We start from the raw sequence: 14,603 nt of genomic DNA, 5'->3' as shown, positions 1-14,603 counted from the left end.
GTTTTGATTTTCTGTTTGTATTTCGTTGTTATTTCGTCACCAACCATTTTTTTATGAACCTATTTTAATTTGTAAAAGGATTCAGCACGTCTTCAGGAAAATATCTTTCTAACAGTTAGCGCAGATTTTCTCTACGATGCACGTACGAGCTGTTAAAAAAGGTTTTAAAGAAACATGCTTGCCTATTATTATTTAGATGACAATGTAGAAACTTAAATAATTTACAATTTTCAACTTATTTAACAATGTTTGCTATTTATTTTGGCCGCAGTAAGTGTAGTTTGAATAATCAACTTTACTGTACTTTAACAACAAAAGCAGCGACTAAGCTGTGTTGCTGGTGCCTGATCAATCACTTCCAACATCTGAAATTGCAGGCAAGGGAGACCAGGTGACCAAGAAGCATGTGTTGTTGATGGATGAAGTTGATGGCATGGCAGGTAACGAGGACCGAGGGGGAGTCCAAGAGCTTATATCTTTGATAAAGCAATCTCGAGTTCCAGTCATCTGCATGTGTAATGACCGCAACCACCCGAAGATCCGCAGCCTCTCCAACTATTGTTTCGACCTTCGATTCATCAAGCCTCGTGTGGAACAGATCAGGGTATACTTCCTATTTGTCAACCTAAAGACTAGACTTGTTGTATACTATACTTACATATTTTTTTGTCTCAGAAGTTTAGTTGTTTTCATTAGTAAATTTAAACTATAAGATATAGTGTTTGTTGTGTTGAAATATTAAAATGAATTGCTATTTGTGTAACTAGTGAGCAAAGTGGCACATTGCTGCACACGAGCAACGTTTACGCACAAGCCGCAGACGAGTACGACAAAGTATAAATATGCAGCAATTAGCAGCTTTCTGTACTATAAACAGTACAAGGAAGCCAACTTTGTCGGGTGACTGTAGGAAAAACAAATTATTTAATATTCTGTAGGTAATTCCAACTATCAAATACAAAGAAATTGGCTCTTTTAAATTAGTTGGAAAATATTAAATTTAGTGTAATACAGTAGACTCTTACTTATCTGGAGTCCTTTTATCCGTACATCGGTTTAACCGGACTACATTTGGCAGAAGTGACATCTCTTTAAACGGACAATTTTTATCAGCACATTGGTTTAACTGGGCTTTATCGGTAGGAAGTGGGTGTTACTAAAACTACTTTTCTTGTGGGATATATTTGAGACATTTGATCACTTTTCTAAATACAATGCTCTCCCAAGTTTAAGTAAAATATTTGGGTTAGTTTTGAGTGATTCGCGTGGGGTGTGGTTTGCTGGTTTATTCGGAAAACCTGTTATCCGAACTGGCCTTGGTCCTGAGGAGTCCGGATAAGAGAGAGAGTGTACTGTACCTACCGCCAAAGATGAAATGTACAGAGATACAGATACTAAGAAAAGAAATAAAACATGTTTTACATCTCAGATAGGCTAAACAAATGTCTATGTCTTACGTGGGATAACATAACCAAAAACTTAAGAAAATTTAAAGAGTGATGTCAGCTTTTTAGATTAAGTAACACAATCCTTACTTTTTAGTTTCTTGTCTCCTCATTCCAGCTAGTTTACTGTTAAATTCCAGCATAGCTAGTCATATTTCACTCTTAAAAATCAAGACAGTAAATTCAACTGAAAATTTTAGTTGATTTGTTTCTAGTTACATTTATTCATATTATATTTATTTTACAATTAAAATTTGTGCAGGCCTACAGATTTAATTGTTCTTTTAGGGAGCCATGATGTCTGTATGTTTTAAAGAAAAGTTGAAAATAAAACCTGAAGAACTGACAGATATAATCACGAGTGCAAACCAAGACATTCGCTTGATCATGAATCATCTGTCTATGTTATCAGTGCAGAAGACAAGTATGGCAAACAGCTCGAAGCACATCAAGCTGGTAAGCACTTGCAGATAATATATCGTCTATTGTTCAAATTATTATCAATGTTCTCTTAGAGTTGATTTTGATTAATCTGACTGTTGTTCTGGTGGAGAGATTCTAAGCCACACAGGAGAACGTTGTTCAACAAATCAGCAGCAGAGTAAATAATGATAAAGCAGTTGTACTGAGAACTTGTGTGTTTGCTCCCTCTGAGGATCCAACAAAATGATTCAAAAATTCCCCCTGTTTATTGTAACTACATTTTCTGTAAGGAACTTTTATAAAAGAGGGCTCGATCTAGGGTCAGATATTTTGGATTGGAACAGTGCTTGATCAGGGTGTCCACCAACCGGGAGAACCGGGAATTATGCATGAATTTTGTATTTAACCGGGAATTTTTTGCCGCGATCGCGCATGACGACGATGGCGTTTCCGTGACCGCGGGAGACGACGATGACGTTCCTGTGACCGCGGGAGACGACGATGACGTTACCGTGACCGCGGGAAACGACGATGGTGTTTCCGTGACCATGGGAGACAATGGTGATATTTCCGTGACCGCGGGAGACGACGATAACGTTTTTGTGACCGCGGGAGATGACGATGACGTTCCCGTGACCGCTGGAGACGACGATGATGTTCCCGTGACCGCGGGAGACGACGATGACGTTTTCGTGACCGCGTGTGACGACGATGACGTTTCCGTGACTTTGTTAGACGACGATGACGTTTCCGTGACCGCGGGAAACGATGATGACGTTTTTGTGACCGCGAGAGACGACTGTGATGTTCCCGTGACCGCGGGAGACGACGATGACATTTTCGTGACCGCGGGAGACGATTATAATGATTCCATTACTGCTAACAATATCAGGATTTTTTCACGACCACGGAAGACAGTGGTGATGTTTCTGTTACTGAGTGAGATATTCAGGATTTTTCGCAGAAAACGATGATGATGTCTCTGGACTGTGTTAGATGATTACAATATAACCTCGAGTTTGGCTTGACCAAAAATTAAAAAATGGCACACTTCTAGAAAGTTTCTTTATACTTTTTTTTGTAATATCTTCATTTACCTTTAACGTGGTATTTATTTAATGTGTTTAGAAGGGATTAAAACATAAATTGGCTACGTGCAATTTTCGTAATTTCTGCATTATTATCTCTGTAGGTCACTTGGAAAACAACCCATTCATTACTCCAAAATTATACTATATGAAAGTACATAAAGCCAGGGGTTGGTGTAGTAATCCTTCAGAAAATTTGGTAAAATTGAAATTATCAGTATTAAGAATCTATTTTTCAGGTACAGAGATTCGATAAATTTTGGTATCGACATATCACTATTTTTAGGAAGTTATTAATAAATTGCCGGTTTAAGGATTAGTTTTTAATTTTTGGATTATTTAATCCGTAATATATAAAAATTGAATACTTGTGTCAGGCAATATTACAGCAATCATATTTTTTTTTTCCTTAACTGAGAATGCTCTTTCCGATAACTAAAATAGTGAGCTGTGTTAGCGCTAAAACAGCATTGCGAGAGTTGGCGCAAACACGTTGGAAATTTTAGTATGAAAAGTACGACCTGAACTACCTGGAATTTTTTTTTACTCATGAATTACTCATGATTTTTTTCTGGTTGGCCTGGTGGACACCCTGTTGATCCACAGTTACTTCAACGTCCACTTGTCAAAATTAAAATTTCAGGGTAGTCACTTCACTCCAACTGTAAAGGCTTATATGTAGCTTGAGAGTAGAAAAGTGTCTATACCAAAATTTGTTGATTTTCGATACCAATACCCCGATACCTGAAAAATCCATTCTCAATTCTCAATTATGATTCAATTTGTTTATAATCTTACCAAATTTTTGATATGGATTGCTTGTACTGCCCCAACTCCTGTCTTTATGTTCTTAGACTAAGTAATTTTGAGACAAAGGGGTTTTTTTAAATAAAGAAATAATTAAAGCAGCAATGATTTACCAAGTGTAACCAAACAATTCAAATTCAAACCCTTCTATTATAGCCTCCTCCAATTCAAGGCCGTGCCGAGACAAAAGTTGCTAAGCCTCAGACCCAGCACACTGAAACAGCTGTTGCACTAATTTATAATGGAGCATTCGCGCAATGTTTATGTTTACAAGTTTGTTATTCCTATTGTTAACATGGCAATAGGCATGATGGTGCGATGTTGCCTCACACCAACGCCGTGGCCTTGTATTAGCATCTGTACTCATTAAATAATTGTCATATCAAAAATAAAAGTCTTGCAAACAAATATTAAAAAAAAAATACTTAACTAGAGGTATGCTAGCCTCAGATTTTCAATCAAGCTGAGCATAAAGGTAATATCGTGATCATCTCCCGAGGTTGTAGATACATCTTCATCGTTGGTAAAAGACAAATCAACATTCTCTCTCTTGATGACGGCAAAATATTGAACATCTCCTGAAGTCAATGGATCATTAAAATCGTCTTCCATGATAGCGTTAAAATCATGAACACCTCCTGCGGTCATGGGAATATAATCAATGTCTTCCGCGTTCATGGCTATAACCTGATATCTCCTGTGGTCATGTAAACATTATCATTGTCTCCCACAATTACAGGAATATATTGGACATCTCCTGCGGTCTTAGGGACATTGTCATTGTCTTTCACAATTACAGGAATATATTGGACATCTCCTGCGGTCTTAGGGACATTGTCATTGTCTTCCAAGATTGCAGTAGAGTTCTGATCATCTCCTGAATCGGTGGTATCGAGAACTAACACATTCCTACTATTGAGATTGTGTATATAGTATCATTATTTCCAGCCATGTGTTTTCACAAAACTCATATTAATAAACAATATAAACCTACCTGCCAGAAGCTCTATCCAGGGTTACTTGTTAAGCTTTTATCAAACTAGAGGTAAGCAGATATCCAAATTTCAATTCGGTTTCAGTTCGGTTCGGATATCCGTAATCGAACTGAGCCCAAATTTGATATCCGCTAAATATTGGACATTTCCGAATAGACTGTATATAATGACGTTTGAGACTGAGGTCAAAATGTTCATAAGGTTACTTATACACTATCATTATTTTATTAGTTTACCACGACGTAATAATTTCAACACCACTCGTTCCCATCGACGTTACAGTGGTCGATGAGTCATCGTCTATGACACAAAACTAAAACATTCATATCGTCACCGTGGAAAATAACGGAACCAACAAATAAATAGATTAATGACAATCGATATACCACATACCTTAACAGTACCGCATTACAATCAATCGGGAACAAGGCAGTTAGTTTAATTAATTCACTATCGAAGACTATCAAAAAGAGTTCAGTTAACTTATAATAAATATCAATCAAAGTACACTAACGCCAAACACTAAATTTTAATCTTGTGCTTATTATTTTCTTTCTCTAGTTTTACTTATGTAATCAAACTAATGAAGAATATTTTTAGTGTTTTTGCTTTTAGTGAAAAAATGTGTATTTTCAGGGTCCATGGGATATTGTAAAGAAGATATTCTCAGAGCAAGATCATCAAGCAATGTCAATCCACGACAAATGTGACTTGTTCTTCCATGATTACAATATCACACCTCTATTTGTGCAAGAAAATTACTTGAACGCTGTCCCACACAAACCTGAAGGGTATGTCAGATTTGATTAATTTCTTATGATAGTTCATTCAATAAAATCCTACAGGCTATTTTTTCCAAAATGTCCTCTAAAGACTTTTTCTTTTAGTTTTTGCTAACTTGTTTTAACATTTTTGTTAACCCTGGATACTTTGAGAGTTCAAAGATTCCATGGATATTGTAATTTATCAAGAGTTTTTGCTGTATTAGATTTTAAAATATCAAGCAGAGTCTTGTATTATGATTTTTTTAAACCAACAAATTGAACCAAACTTTAAAATTTGATTTAATTTTAATGAGTAGACTACTAGTTTATTTTTATTTTTTCTAATGCAAAAGTAGTAATGCATGCGAAATATGAGGTTTAATTGAGTTTTTGTCATCGAAATGTTGTTACAAACAATATGTACCATGTATCGTTGGTATTAACAGTATGTAATATGTTTGGAATTGTTTAGTTACTTTCTTAAATGTTGAGAACTATGTGCGTTCTATGGCAACTTTAAAGTAAGTAAAAATGTATAATCCATAAATTATTTGTTATTGCAATTTAATTGCATTGATGTTTTGATTAACAAAATATTTTTTCAGGAAAAACAAAATTAAGAAAATGCAACTGTTTGCTAAAGCCGCAACAAGTTTGAGCTACGGAGATTTAACAGAAAAAAGTATAAGATCCAACAATGCTTGGGGTCTCTTGCCAGTTCAGGTAATTGTTTTATGGTTGCTTTTAAAAATAGTTTCAATCATTGACCTCACTCAAATTATACATTAAAAACTGGATAATTTGAAGGACAAAGAAGTTGTAAGCAGAACTTGGGCGCAGCCCCCTTGACCATCCATTAAGATGGTAAAATATTCTTCCTGGTTCTTTCTTTTGTTTTTGTAGGTTGTCTTAAGAAGTGAGAACTCAATCTAGGATAACGCTAAGGCCGAGCGCACACGGTGTGACTGTTTTACAACTGTCGTTGCAAACCAGTTGCGCTTGCAACTGTTTTGCGACATCGGCAATGTATTGCAGTGGGGAGGCGCACACGACGCAACTGGTCGTTTGCGATTTTCAAAAAAGTTTGAAACCAGTCACATGCAACGGTGGGCCCGACGTTGCAGCAACCAGTTGCACGAAACCACGGGGTGTTTTTGTGGTGTTTGGTGGAAATTTGTTGTTATTTTGACGGCCGTATAGTGATCATCTCAAAATGAATGATCAAGAATTCAACTTGAAGCTCGTTGGAGAAGTGGAGAAACATGAAGTTCTGTACAACTACAAGCTGCCAGGATATTCAAGGAAAGATTTGACTGATAAAGCATGGCAAGATGTGTCTGTTGAATTGGGTTTGCCAGGTAATGTTATAAATTAATTTGTTTATTTATTTGTAAACTAATCAATTGATTTAATTAATTAAATATTATACATTAAATTAAAAAAAAAACAACGTCACTGCACTTACAATATAACACTCCACTGATTGCAGAATATACGCAACTGTAGTTGTAACACAGTTGCACCGTGTGCGGACAGAAGCTCTTTTTCAGTTGCAAACTGGTTGCAGTCGCAACGGGTTTGCAACGGTTGCTCTCAAAACAGTCACACCGTGTGCGCTGGGCCTAAGATATTGTGGGTTGGGTTTGTGTCTGGTCTCTACTAAGTATGGAAACATCCACAATTCGTTCACACCATTCACTTATTCTTCATGTGTTTCTACAGGCAATCTTCAGTTCACTTGTGCCAGGAGAAGTCTTGGAAGGTCATCTTGGCGCTCAGATTAACTTTCCAGCTTGGTTTGGCAAGAACTCAAGACAGACCAAAATGAATAGACTCGTGCAAGAGCTGACTGTACATTCCAGACTTAAGTAAGTTGTAAAAATAATAAAGATTTAATTTGAATTTTTAAAAGATCTTGAAACAGTATTCAAGCAGAATATAGATATTTAAGGGCAGGGTTGGATGTTAATGCTGGTTGTAGGTTTGACCAGTAAAAAAAGTGTTTTGCTTTCTTGGTTGTTGTGCAACATTTTGCTGCAATGATTCATTCAACGTTGGTTAGGAGTACGTAAAAGGTTTATCAGATCTTACTTTACAAATTTTGTAATTTATTACTAGAGTAATGATGCAATTACAATCCCATCAATATTTAATTATGGCAATAATAACTTTGTGATTAATCATAAGAAGAGTCAAGTAGTTCCAATTACTTGTTAAAAATTAGTAGTTTGGAAGAGATGAAAAGTATTGAATTGAGTGTAATAAAGTAAACTAATGATTTATGTGTTGATATAGACTTTGCTAATTCAATTATATTTGTTATTGAATTTTCTTTATTTCCAGAAAAAGCTTAATGCATGGTTTTTAAAATAAAGACAGTTGTGACTTGTTAAATAAAATGAAAAAGCACTTTATTTTCAAAATTCTCAATACAAATTACAAGTTTGTCCCACACTGGGAACAAGTCTGAGACGCGTTACAGCAATAACCTCTCGGTCGTCTGCCGGGTTGGCACATCTAATACTAAAACTAACATAAAAGTTCTTAAACAAAAAATTAATTCCTTTAAAATAAAATTTAACATATTTCCTTAAATTAAAAATATATAACAGCGATTTTATATTTAAGAAATAGAAATAAAATTTAACCAGTTTAAATTCTGTAGTTGTGAATTGTATGGATACCATAATGTATGGTAGAGGTTAGGGTATGTTTTTTAACCTAATCTTGCTTCAAAATATAATAGCCTCCACATGAAGCATGAGTAACAATTATTATAAGCATACGTAGTACCTTTTTGCAAAAGTTGTGAGAAAAATCCTATTTAAATAAGTGAATGTAATTAACACCTCTGTTAAAGGATATCAGGCAATAGAGAGGCTATGAACCTAGACTATGTGTCGTCGCTAGGCAGTGCCATCACCGGTCCGTTACTGCGTGACGGCACGGATGGCGTGTCAACGGCGCTCGGAATACTCAGTGAGTACTGTCTGGTACGGGAAGACTTGGAGAGCATTACGGAACTATCCACTTGGCCTGGAGGAAAGAACCAGTTCTCTGCAGTTGATAGCAAGGTACACAAGCGTATTAGAAACGGTTGTTTGAACCATTGACTTTTGAATAGTGAAGTAGACACACCATGTATATGGAACAGATGTAGCCAATTTTTTATTAAAAAAGAAAATACACCAGTCCAAAAGTCCTCCAATACTTAAGTACTTTACTTTGAAATGGCGACCATATGAATGTATATATTTTAAGCCAAGTATGAATGAAGATGAGTGGCATGATCTTGTAGTCTTGTTAGTGACTAAGGCCGACATGTTCCTTAGACACAGCTGTTAATTAAATAGCTGTCTAACCCAAACCACCTGTTGGGGGAGAAAAGTATTTCATTTGAAAATAAATGTAGGGTTCTGAATTATATAAATTGTTCATGCATTTTGTATGAAACCAGGGAATTGGGTATTACTGCCAATATCCTATGGTTGAGCTTCCATTCTTCATTAACAGAGTTTTATTGGTTCTCTTGTCGTAACAGTTTGGCCAAGAGTTTTAAGTCAAAAACTTGAACTGAAAGTTCATAAAGAAAGAACTATTAATATTATATTACAAACATTGTAGTTGTCTCCTAAGTTAATGTTTTTAAATAACATTTGTGTATTTTAACTAAAGCACACAGAAAGAAATTAGTTTTTCTAAATCATGTTATTGATTGAATCACAATAGGTGTTTGTCTTAAAAATTAATCAATTACCAACTTAAAACAATAATTTTGCCAAATTTACTATTTTCATTGCACTTAATTCTTTCATACTTATTCACAAAATACCTTCATCATCTCATTGCCAAGTGAGTTGGTAGCAAAATTTTATCTTTTTTCTAGCAAATTATATTCCACTTCATGGTTTACCTTCTTCTAAACTAAATTTTATTTCTAGGTGAAAGCTGCGTTTACCAGAGCATATAATAAAACCAGTGCACCTACTCCATACGCTGCAGTTCCTATCAAGAAAGGCCGAGGTGATGTTGATAACTCGGATGGTCTAGGAGAAGAAGAAGAATGTGCCGCGCCAGACTTAGAAGATGAAGAGGAAGAAGGTCTCGAAGGCGATGCCATGATCATGGTAAGATGTGTTGTAAATAAAATAGATGTGCCTATATCTCTTCTCCCTATTAGGTATACTTTGCAGATTTGCCTTCAATTTCTAAATGTATTAAATTAGTTGAGGCCGTGTACAAGAGGTTTACCCAAATATCATTGAAATAAAGTCATTTACATGATCAATTAAGTACAGTCAAGCTCTAAAATTGGGCTTGCACAGACATGTTTTTTTTTTTTTTTATAAGGATGGGAACCGAAAACTCTATACTCCTAGAAAAAGTCTGTTTGAATCACCAATTTTCAAATTTAGGTTGAATAATTATCTGAGGAAGTTAATCTGAGCAGTGGTTGATCCAGGGTTCAAGAAGGTCCACTGTAATAGCTCTATGAGATGCAAAAACTAGGAATTCTTTTGCAGCCTGTTTTCTTCATTTGAACCTAAACTAAAATGGATGCTATAAAACTTGCACTGTGTCCTCTGCCTTGAATTTTATCAGTTCAATTATGATTTTTTGATTATAAAATGTCCCCATGTATCTTGTAAACAAATTGGTTTCATCATATTGGTAATTGGTTTTCATATTGTTCATAGTTAGTACGCCTTCAAAGCAGGGTATCCACATTCTGGAAAGTCAGGGATAGTCATGGAAAGTCATGGAAAAAAATTTTGGTCATTGAAAGTCAGGGAAATAGGCAAGAAGTCATGGAAAGTCATGGAAATTTTCAATTATGTATGGATTTGAGGGGACCATTCAATGCTCTAATCAGCCGTAACCCGGACTGTTGTAGCATTTTTCAGGATTTTTCACAAATGCTCGACAATTCAATTTATTACAGTTGTATTATTTTATGAGTTTTCGGTTTGTTTTAGTTCATTTTTGTACCTATTGTACTCCATTGTTAACTTTTATTACATATTTCAGTATTTTCTGCAAAATAACATGTCCAGGCAGTATTATTTGTGTGTGTATGTTATATTATAATTTGCGGGTAAAGTTTGTGAGTCATGGAAATCAATGGTAAATGGTCATGGATAGTCATGGAAAGTCATGGAAATTAATGACACATTTTTTGTGGACACCCTGTCAAAGATTTAAGCAAATCTTTAGCTATCAGAAGAGGAATGCTGGTGTAATATAAAGCCTAAAAGCTTGTGTAATAGTGCACCAAGTTAGAATGTTTAACCGAGACGAGCCAATAGTGTTGTGGTTTAGAAAGCATTAGCAAAGATTGACATAACTGTGCTCGCCTTCAACTCTGAAGGTCGCTGGTTCGATTCCAAGCGAGATTGTTTCCAGACCCATATACCATTTGTCATTGGGCTATGAATTAATGATGTTATCTAACAAAAAGGTCAACAAGACCAGGGTTTAGACTGTTCCCTTTCTAAGGGTAAAAAATGCCATTGGCATAGAAAACACACAAGAAATGAGTTTATGGCACATTATACAAAAGCTAAAAGCACCAATTTCGGGAAAAAGCTTAACCAAAACAAAAATCTCAGGCTCGCTTATCCTCAGTGATCAGCTAGGGCAGGAGGTTTTGGTATATTTTAAAATTTAAATCGTTCTGGGAAGACAAGAATTCATTTTAAAAGAAGCGTTAACTTTTTTTCCCCCCTATATATGCAGAAAGTAATGTTTTGTCAAAATATTAGAGTTTAAGGTGGAAAATTGTATTTTTTGTCTCAATGCATTTTTTTATATTTTTATTAAGATTTTAAAGATTTTTTAAAAGTTTTAAGCTATAAAATAACATCAGAATTTTGCATAATGGACTCTGACAATTTTGATTCAAATTTAGTTTGTTATGGCCCGTTCATGGTCCCTAATGCTGTAAAAATTTTAGTTAAAAGTTATTGCAATTTTAATTTTAGTGATTTTCCCCATAAAACTGCATAGCTACATTTTAAATTAAGTAAATCTGCTGATTTCCAGACAGGAAGATCAATGTTGTTCGAAGAGCGTTTCAAAACTAACTAAATCACTTCAATTATTTACCTTATGACACTTGTAATGCAAGGTATTCAATTATGATAATCATAAATATTCCGCAGTCATAGGTGTTAGTCTGACTCGCTCCTTTGACCACTTCAACAACAGGATTACTGTCAATGTTAGTTATTGGTAGTAGCATTGGACATTCATAGCCACAGTCACTGCATTGTCCATGTTGTATGCAAAGAATCGTAGTGAAAAAATTTATTTGTGGACTTTTCATATTATATAAGGCTAGGATTATACTAGGACGCTGGCGTCCGAGAGGCCAGCGTCCGGGACGCTAGCGGGGCATTAAATCAAATGGGGGCGATTATACTATGGATGCTAGCGTCGGATGCTAAAAAAAGCCACCGAAAGCTCGAAGTTCCGTAGGTTAAACCTAGGTCAGATATAAACCTTGGTCAGACCTAGGTCCGGGACCGATTTACTTTTTCATTTTGATGTCCCCAGAGGCCAAAAACATCATCCTTAGTAGAGTTAGTATAGATTTAAATGTTATATATATATATGTCTGTAAACCCGATAAATGGAGTAACTTTTGTTCTATTTTGAAGAAATTTGGTTTTAAGGTGAAGGGTGGGATAAATTTGAATGAGTTCGTGAACCAGCATGAACATACCTTGGGAACGGGGTTTTATGTGCTAAAAAAGGGGGTTTGTCATTTTTGACCCATAAAACTAAAAAATTCACAATTTCTCTCTAGACAATTTTAATGAGCTTAAAAACAAATAATTTAGTATATTTAAGTGTGTTTGTACTGTTATTAGTTATGGAGAAAATTAAAAAAAGAGTATATTAAAAATTGCTATGTTATTCTTATAGAAAATGTTGTCAAGTGTTGGAATTTGCTTGTGTATGGATATATTTTGATTAAACTTGGCCAATTTGTTTTATACTAAGCTAATAATACAGTATTTTACTAAAAAACACACTTTATTAGCCCCCTTAAAGCATTAAACCTTGGTACTCGTTAAACCTAATGTTATTTAAATAGATATAAAAAAAGTGACTAAACATTGATATACGAGTAAAATGGCATTCCGAGAGGCTAGCATCCCAACACAAATCACGTCATTTTTCGGCTCGAGGTGGGACACTAGCCTCTCGGATGCCAGCATCCCGGACGCCAGCGTCCTAGTATAATTCTAGCCTAAGTGTACTCCAATGGGTTCCACCACTTTGGTTCAATTTTTTGACGTTATTTAGTGGCATTAACAAAATATCCTTGTCTTTTTTATGAAGAGGATCAAGATATTGTTTATATTCATGAACGTTCTGAACGGCATGAACAATCAGTGGATTTAGTAATAAGATTGATACATTTTTTTACAGTTTAAAATTTAGAAGCTTGTATAGCAAGTGATTGTTTCATCAGTTAAACAGTTTTTCTTCAACTGTAAGGTTGTGATTTCAGAATTTTCCTCATGTTTATCAATATTCAATATCATGAAGAAAATCTTTTCTGAGAGTTATTTTTTGATACCGCTTGCCTCCTTGTTAACCTGGTACTTGTATTTTTCGGACTGTCCTTATGAACAACTTCTGATTGATTCCTATTCATTTTTCCTAGTGTATAGTAATAATTATAATAATTAGGTCTCCATAGATATAAAATGCAGTCAAGGAGCCAAGTATAATAAAAAAAATTAACTCTATCAGTTTGGCGACACCGTTTATTAAGGTATGCATTTACTGTAGGCTACTGTAACAAAATCATTTTGTTTTTACAGGTTAAAAAGAAACCTGCAGGTAAGAAAGCTGACAAGGAAGTTCAACCTTCAACATCTAAAGGAAGCAAGACTTCTAAAAGAGGGAAGAAAAAGTAATTTTTGTTAGTATTAATTATACTGTGTACATTTGTAGAATGAAATTCGTTCAAGTTTATACTATTACAAAATATTATGTTCAATGTAAATTTTAACTTTTTCAGGATTATTATCTATATTTATCTATTTTTATGAAGTCTAACTTATATAAGCCTTATCTTAAGTTTATACAATTTTTGAGAAAGATAAAGTATGTTATTTCAGGCAGATGAATAAAATGTAAAACTAAACCAAATCATGAAATTAGTAAAAAAAATTGTTTGTGAAATAGTTGTGCTAATCTTTTGTTCAAACCAATCACACCTTCAAGAGCTAATTCACTGGCATCTGAAAATAACAGAGTGTAGAGATATTGTTAAGTTAATACAAATAAATTCTTAAAGCCTTTAGTAACAGAAAATCATTTTATCTTCCACAAATTATTAAATAATTAATTAATTGTCAAATATTAATATTACTTCAGTAACATTAAACATCAATCATTAATGCCATTATTGGTATAGTATATGAGATCTTGGCTTTAGCTAGGATAGGATTAGCTCTGCCCGATAATGATTTTATGGTAAAATAGTAACAAACATGAGGATTCTGTTTAAATTGTATTGTATTACTGTGATTTGAGGTTAATTTTCTTAGTTAGTGGAGAAAAAGCAATGACTAATGAGAAAATCTTCGGTGAAGGTGTGGTTGGTTTAATTATTGGAAAAACATCATATTTTTATGCCACTGGTAGGGTGTTTAAAAAAGATAGCTCTACTTCACTTTTTCAAAACACCTAAACAATTGAACGCTTGGTTAAAATTGTTTCCTTAAGTTTTATGTTATAGCTTTAATAAGGGCTGCAGTATATCAATTTTATGAAGTTGTTTTTACAATAAATAATCCTGGTGATTTGACAAACTTTTGTACTGTTATGTTTTCCCTTGTTATTGGTATTTAAAACACAAAGGTTATCACAAGTAATATAACTAATTCTTCACTTACAACTAAAAATATGAATGGATAAAGAAACTTCTAAAGGCTGTAACTGACATGTGTTGAAACCTGGAAGTCAAGGGTAGAACTATGCTTTGGCTTTGGGGTTATTTGCATTGTTAGTACAGCAGAATTCCAACTATTTGAATCGCCGAACACCTAAATCGCGTACAGA

At 34.5% G+C, this 14,603-nt stretch overlaps 1 protein-coding gene across 1 annotated transcript in view; it reads left to right on the top strand.

Annotated features, from left to right (window-relative positions):
- LOC128990325 (replication factor C subunit 1) overlaps positions 1-14,353 on the top strand; it is a 28,168-nt gene extending 13,815 nt beyond the window's left edge. The window contains exons 8-15 of the mRNA XM_054412656.1: positions 378-604; positions 1,734-1,901; positions 5,395-5,549; positions 6,128-6,245; positions 7,245-7,390; positions 8,383-8,596; positions 9,464-9,649; positions 13,358-14,353. Coding sequence (XP_054268631.1) covers positions 378-604; positions 1,734-1,901; positions 5,395-5,549; positions 6,128-6,245; positions 7,245-7,390; positions 8,383-8,596; positions 9,464-9,649; positions 13,358-13,453 — 1,310 coding nt within the window. The 3' untranslated portion in view covers positions 13,454-14,353. The remainder of the gene's footprint in view (positions 1-377; positions 605-1,733; positions 1,902-5,394; positions 5,550-6,127; positions 6,246-7,244; positions 7,391-8,382; positions 8,597-9,463; positions 9,650-13,357) is intronic.
- Positions 14,354-14,603: the final 250 nt, after the last annotated feature.

This window comes from Macrosteles quadrilineatus, unplaced genomic scaffold (assembly GCF_028750875.1).
Source record: "Macrosteles quadrilineatus isolate MER2022 unplaced genomic scaffold, UCM_ALF_1.0 Scaffold_3__2_contigs__length_128488019, whole genome shotgun sequence".
NCBI lineage: Eukaryota > Metazoa > Arthropoda > Insecta > Hemiptera > Cicadellidae > Macrosteles > Macrosteles quadrilineatus.
Note: the sequence above shows the minus strand (reverse complement) of the source record. Positions and strands in the feature narration are given on the sequence as shown.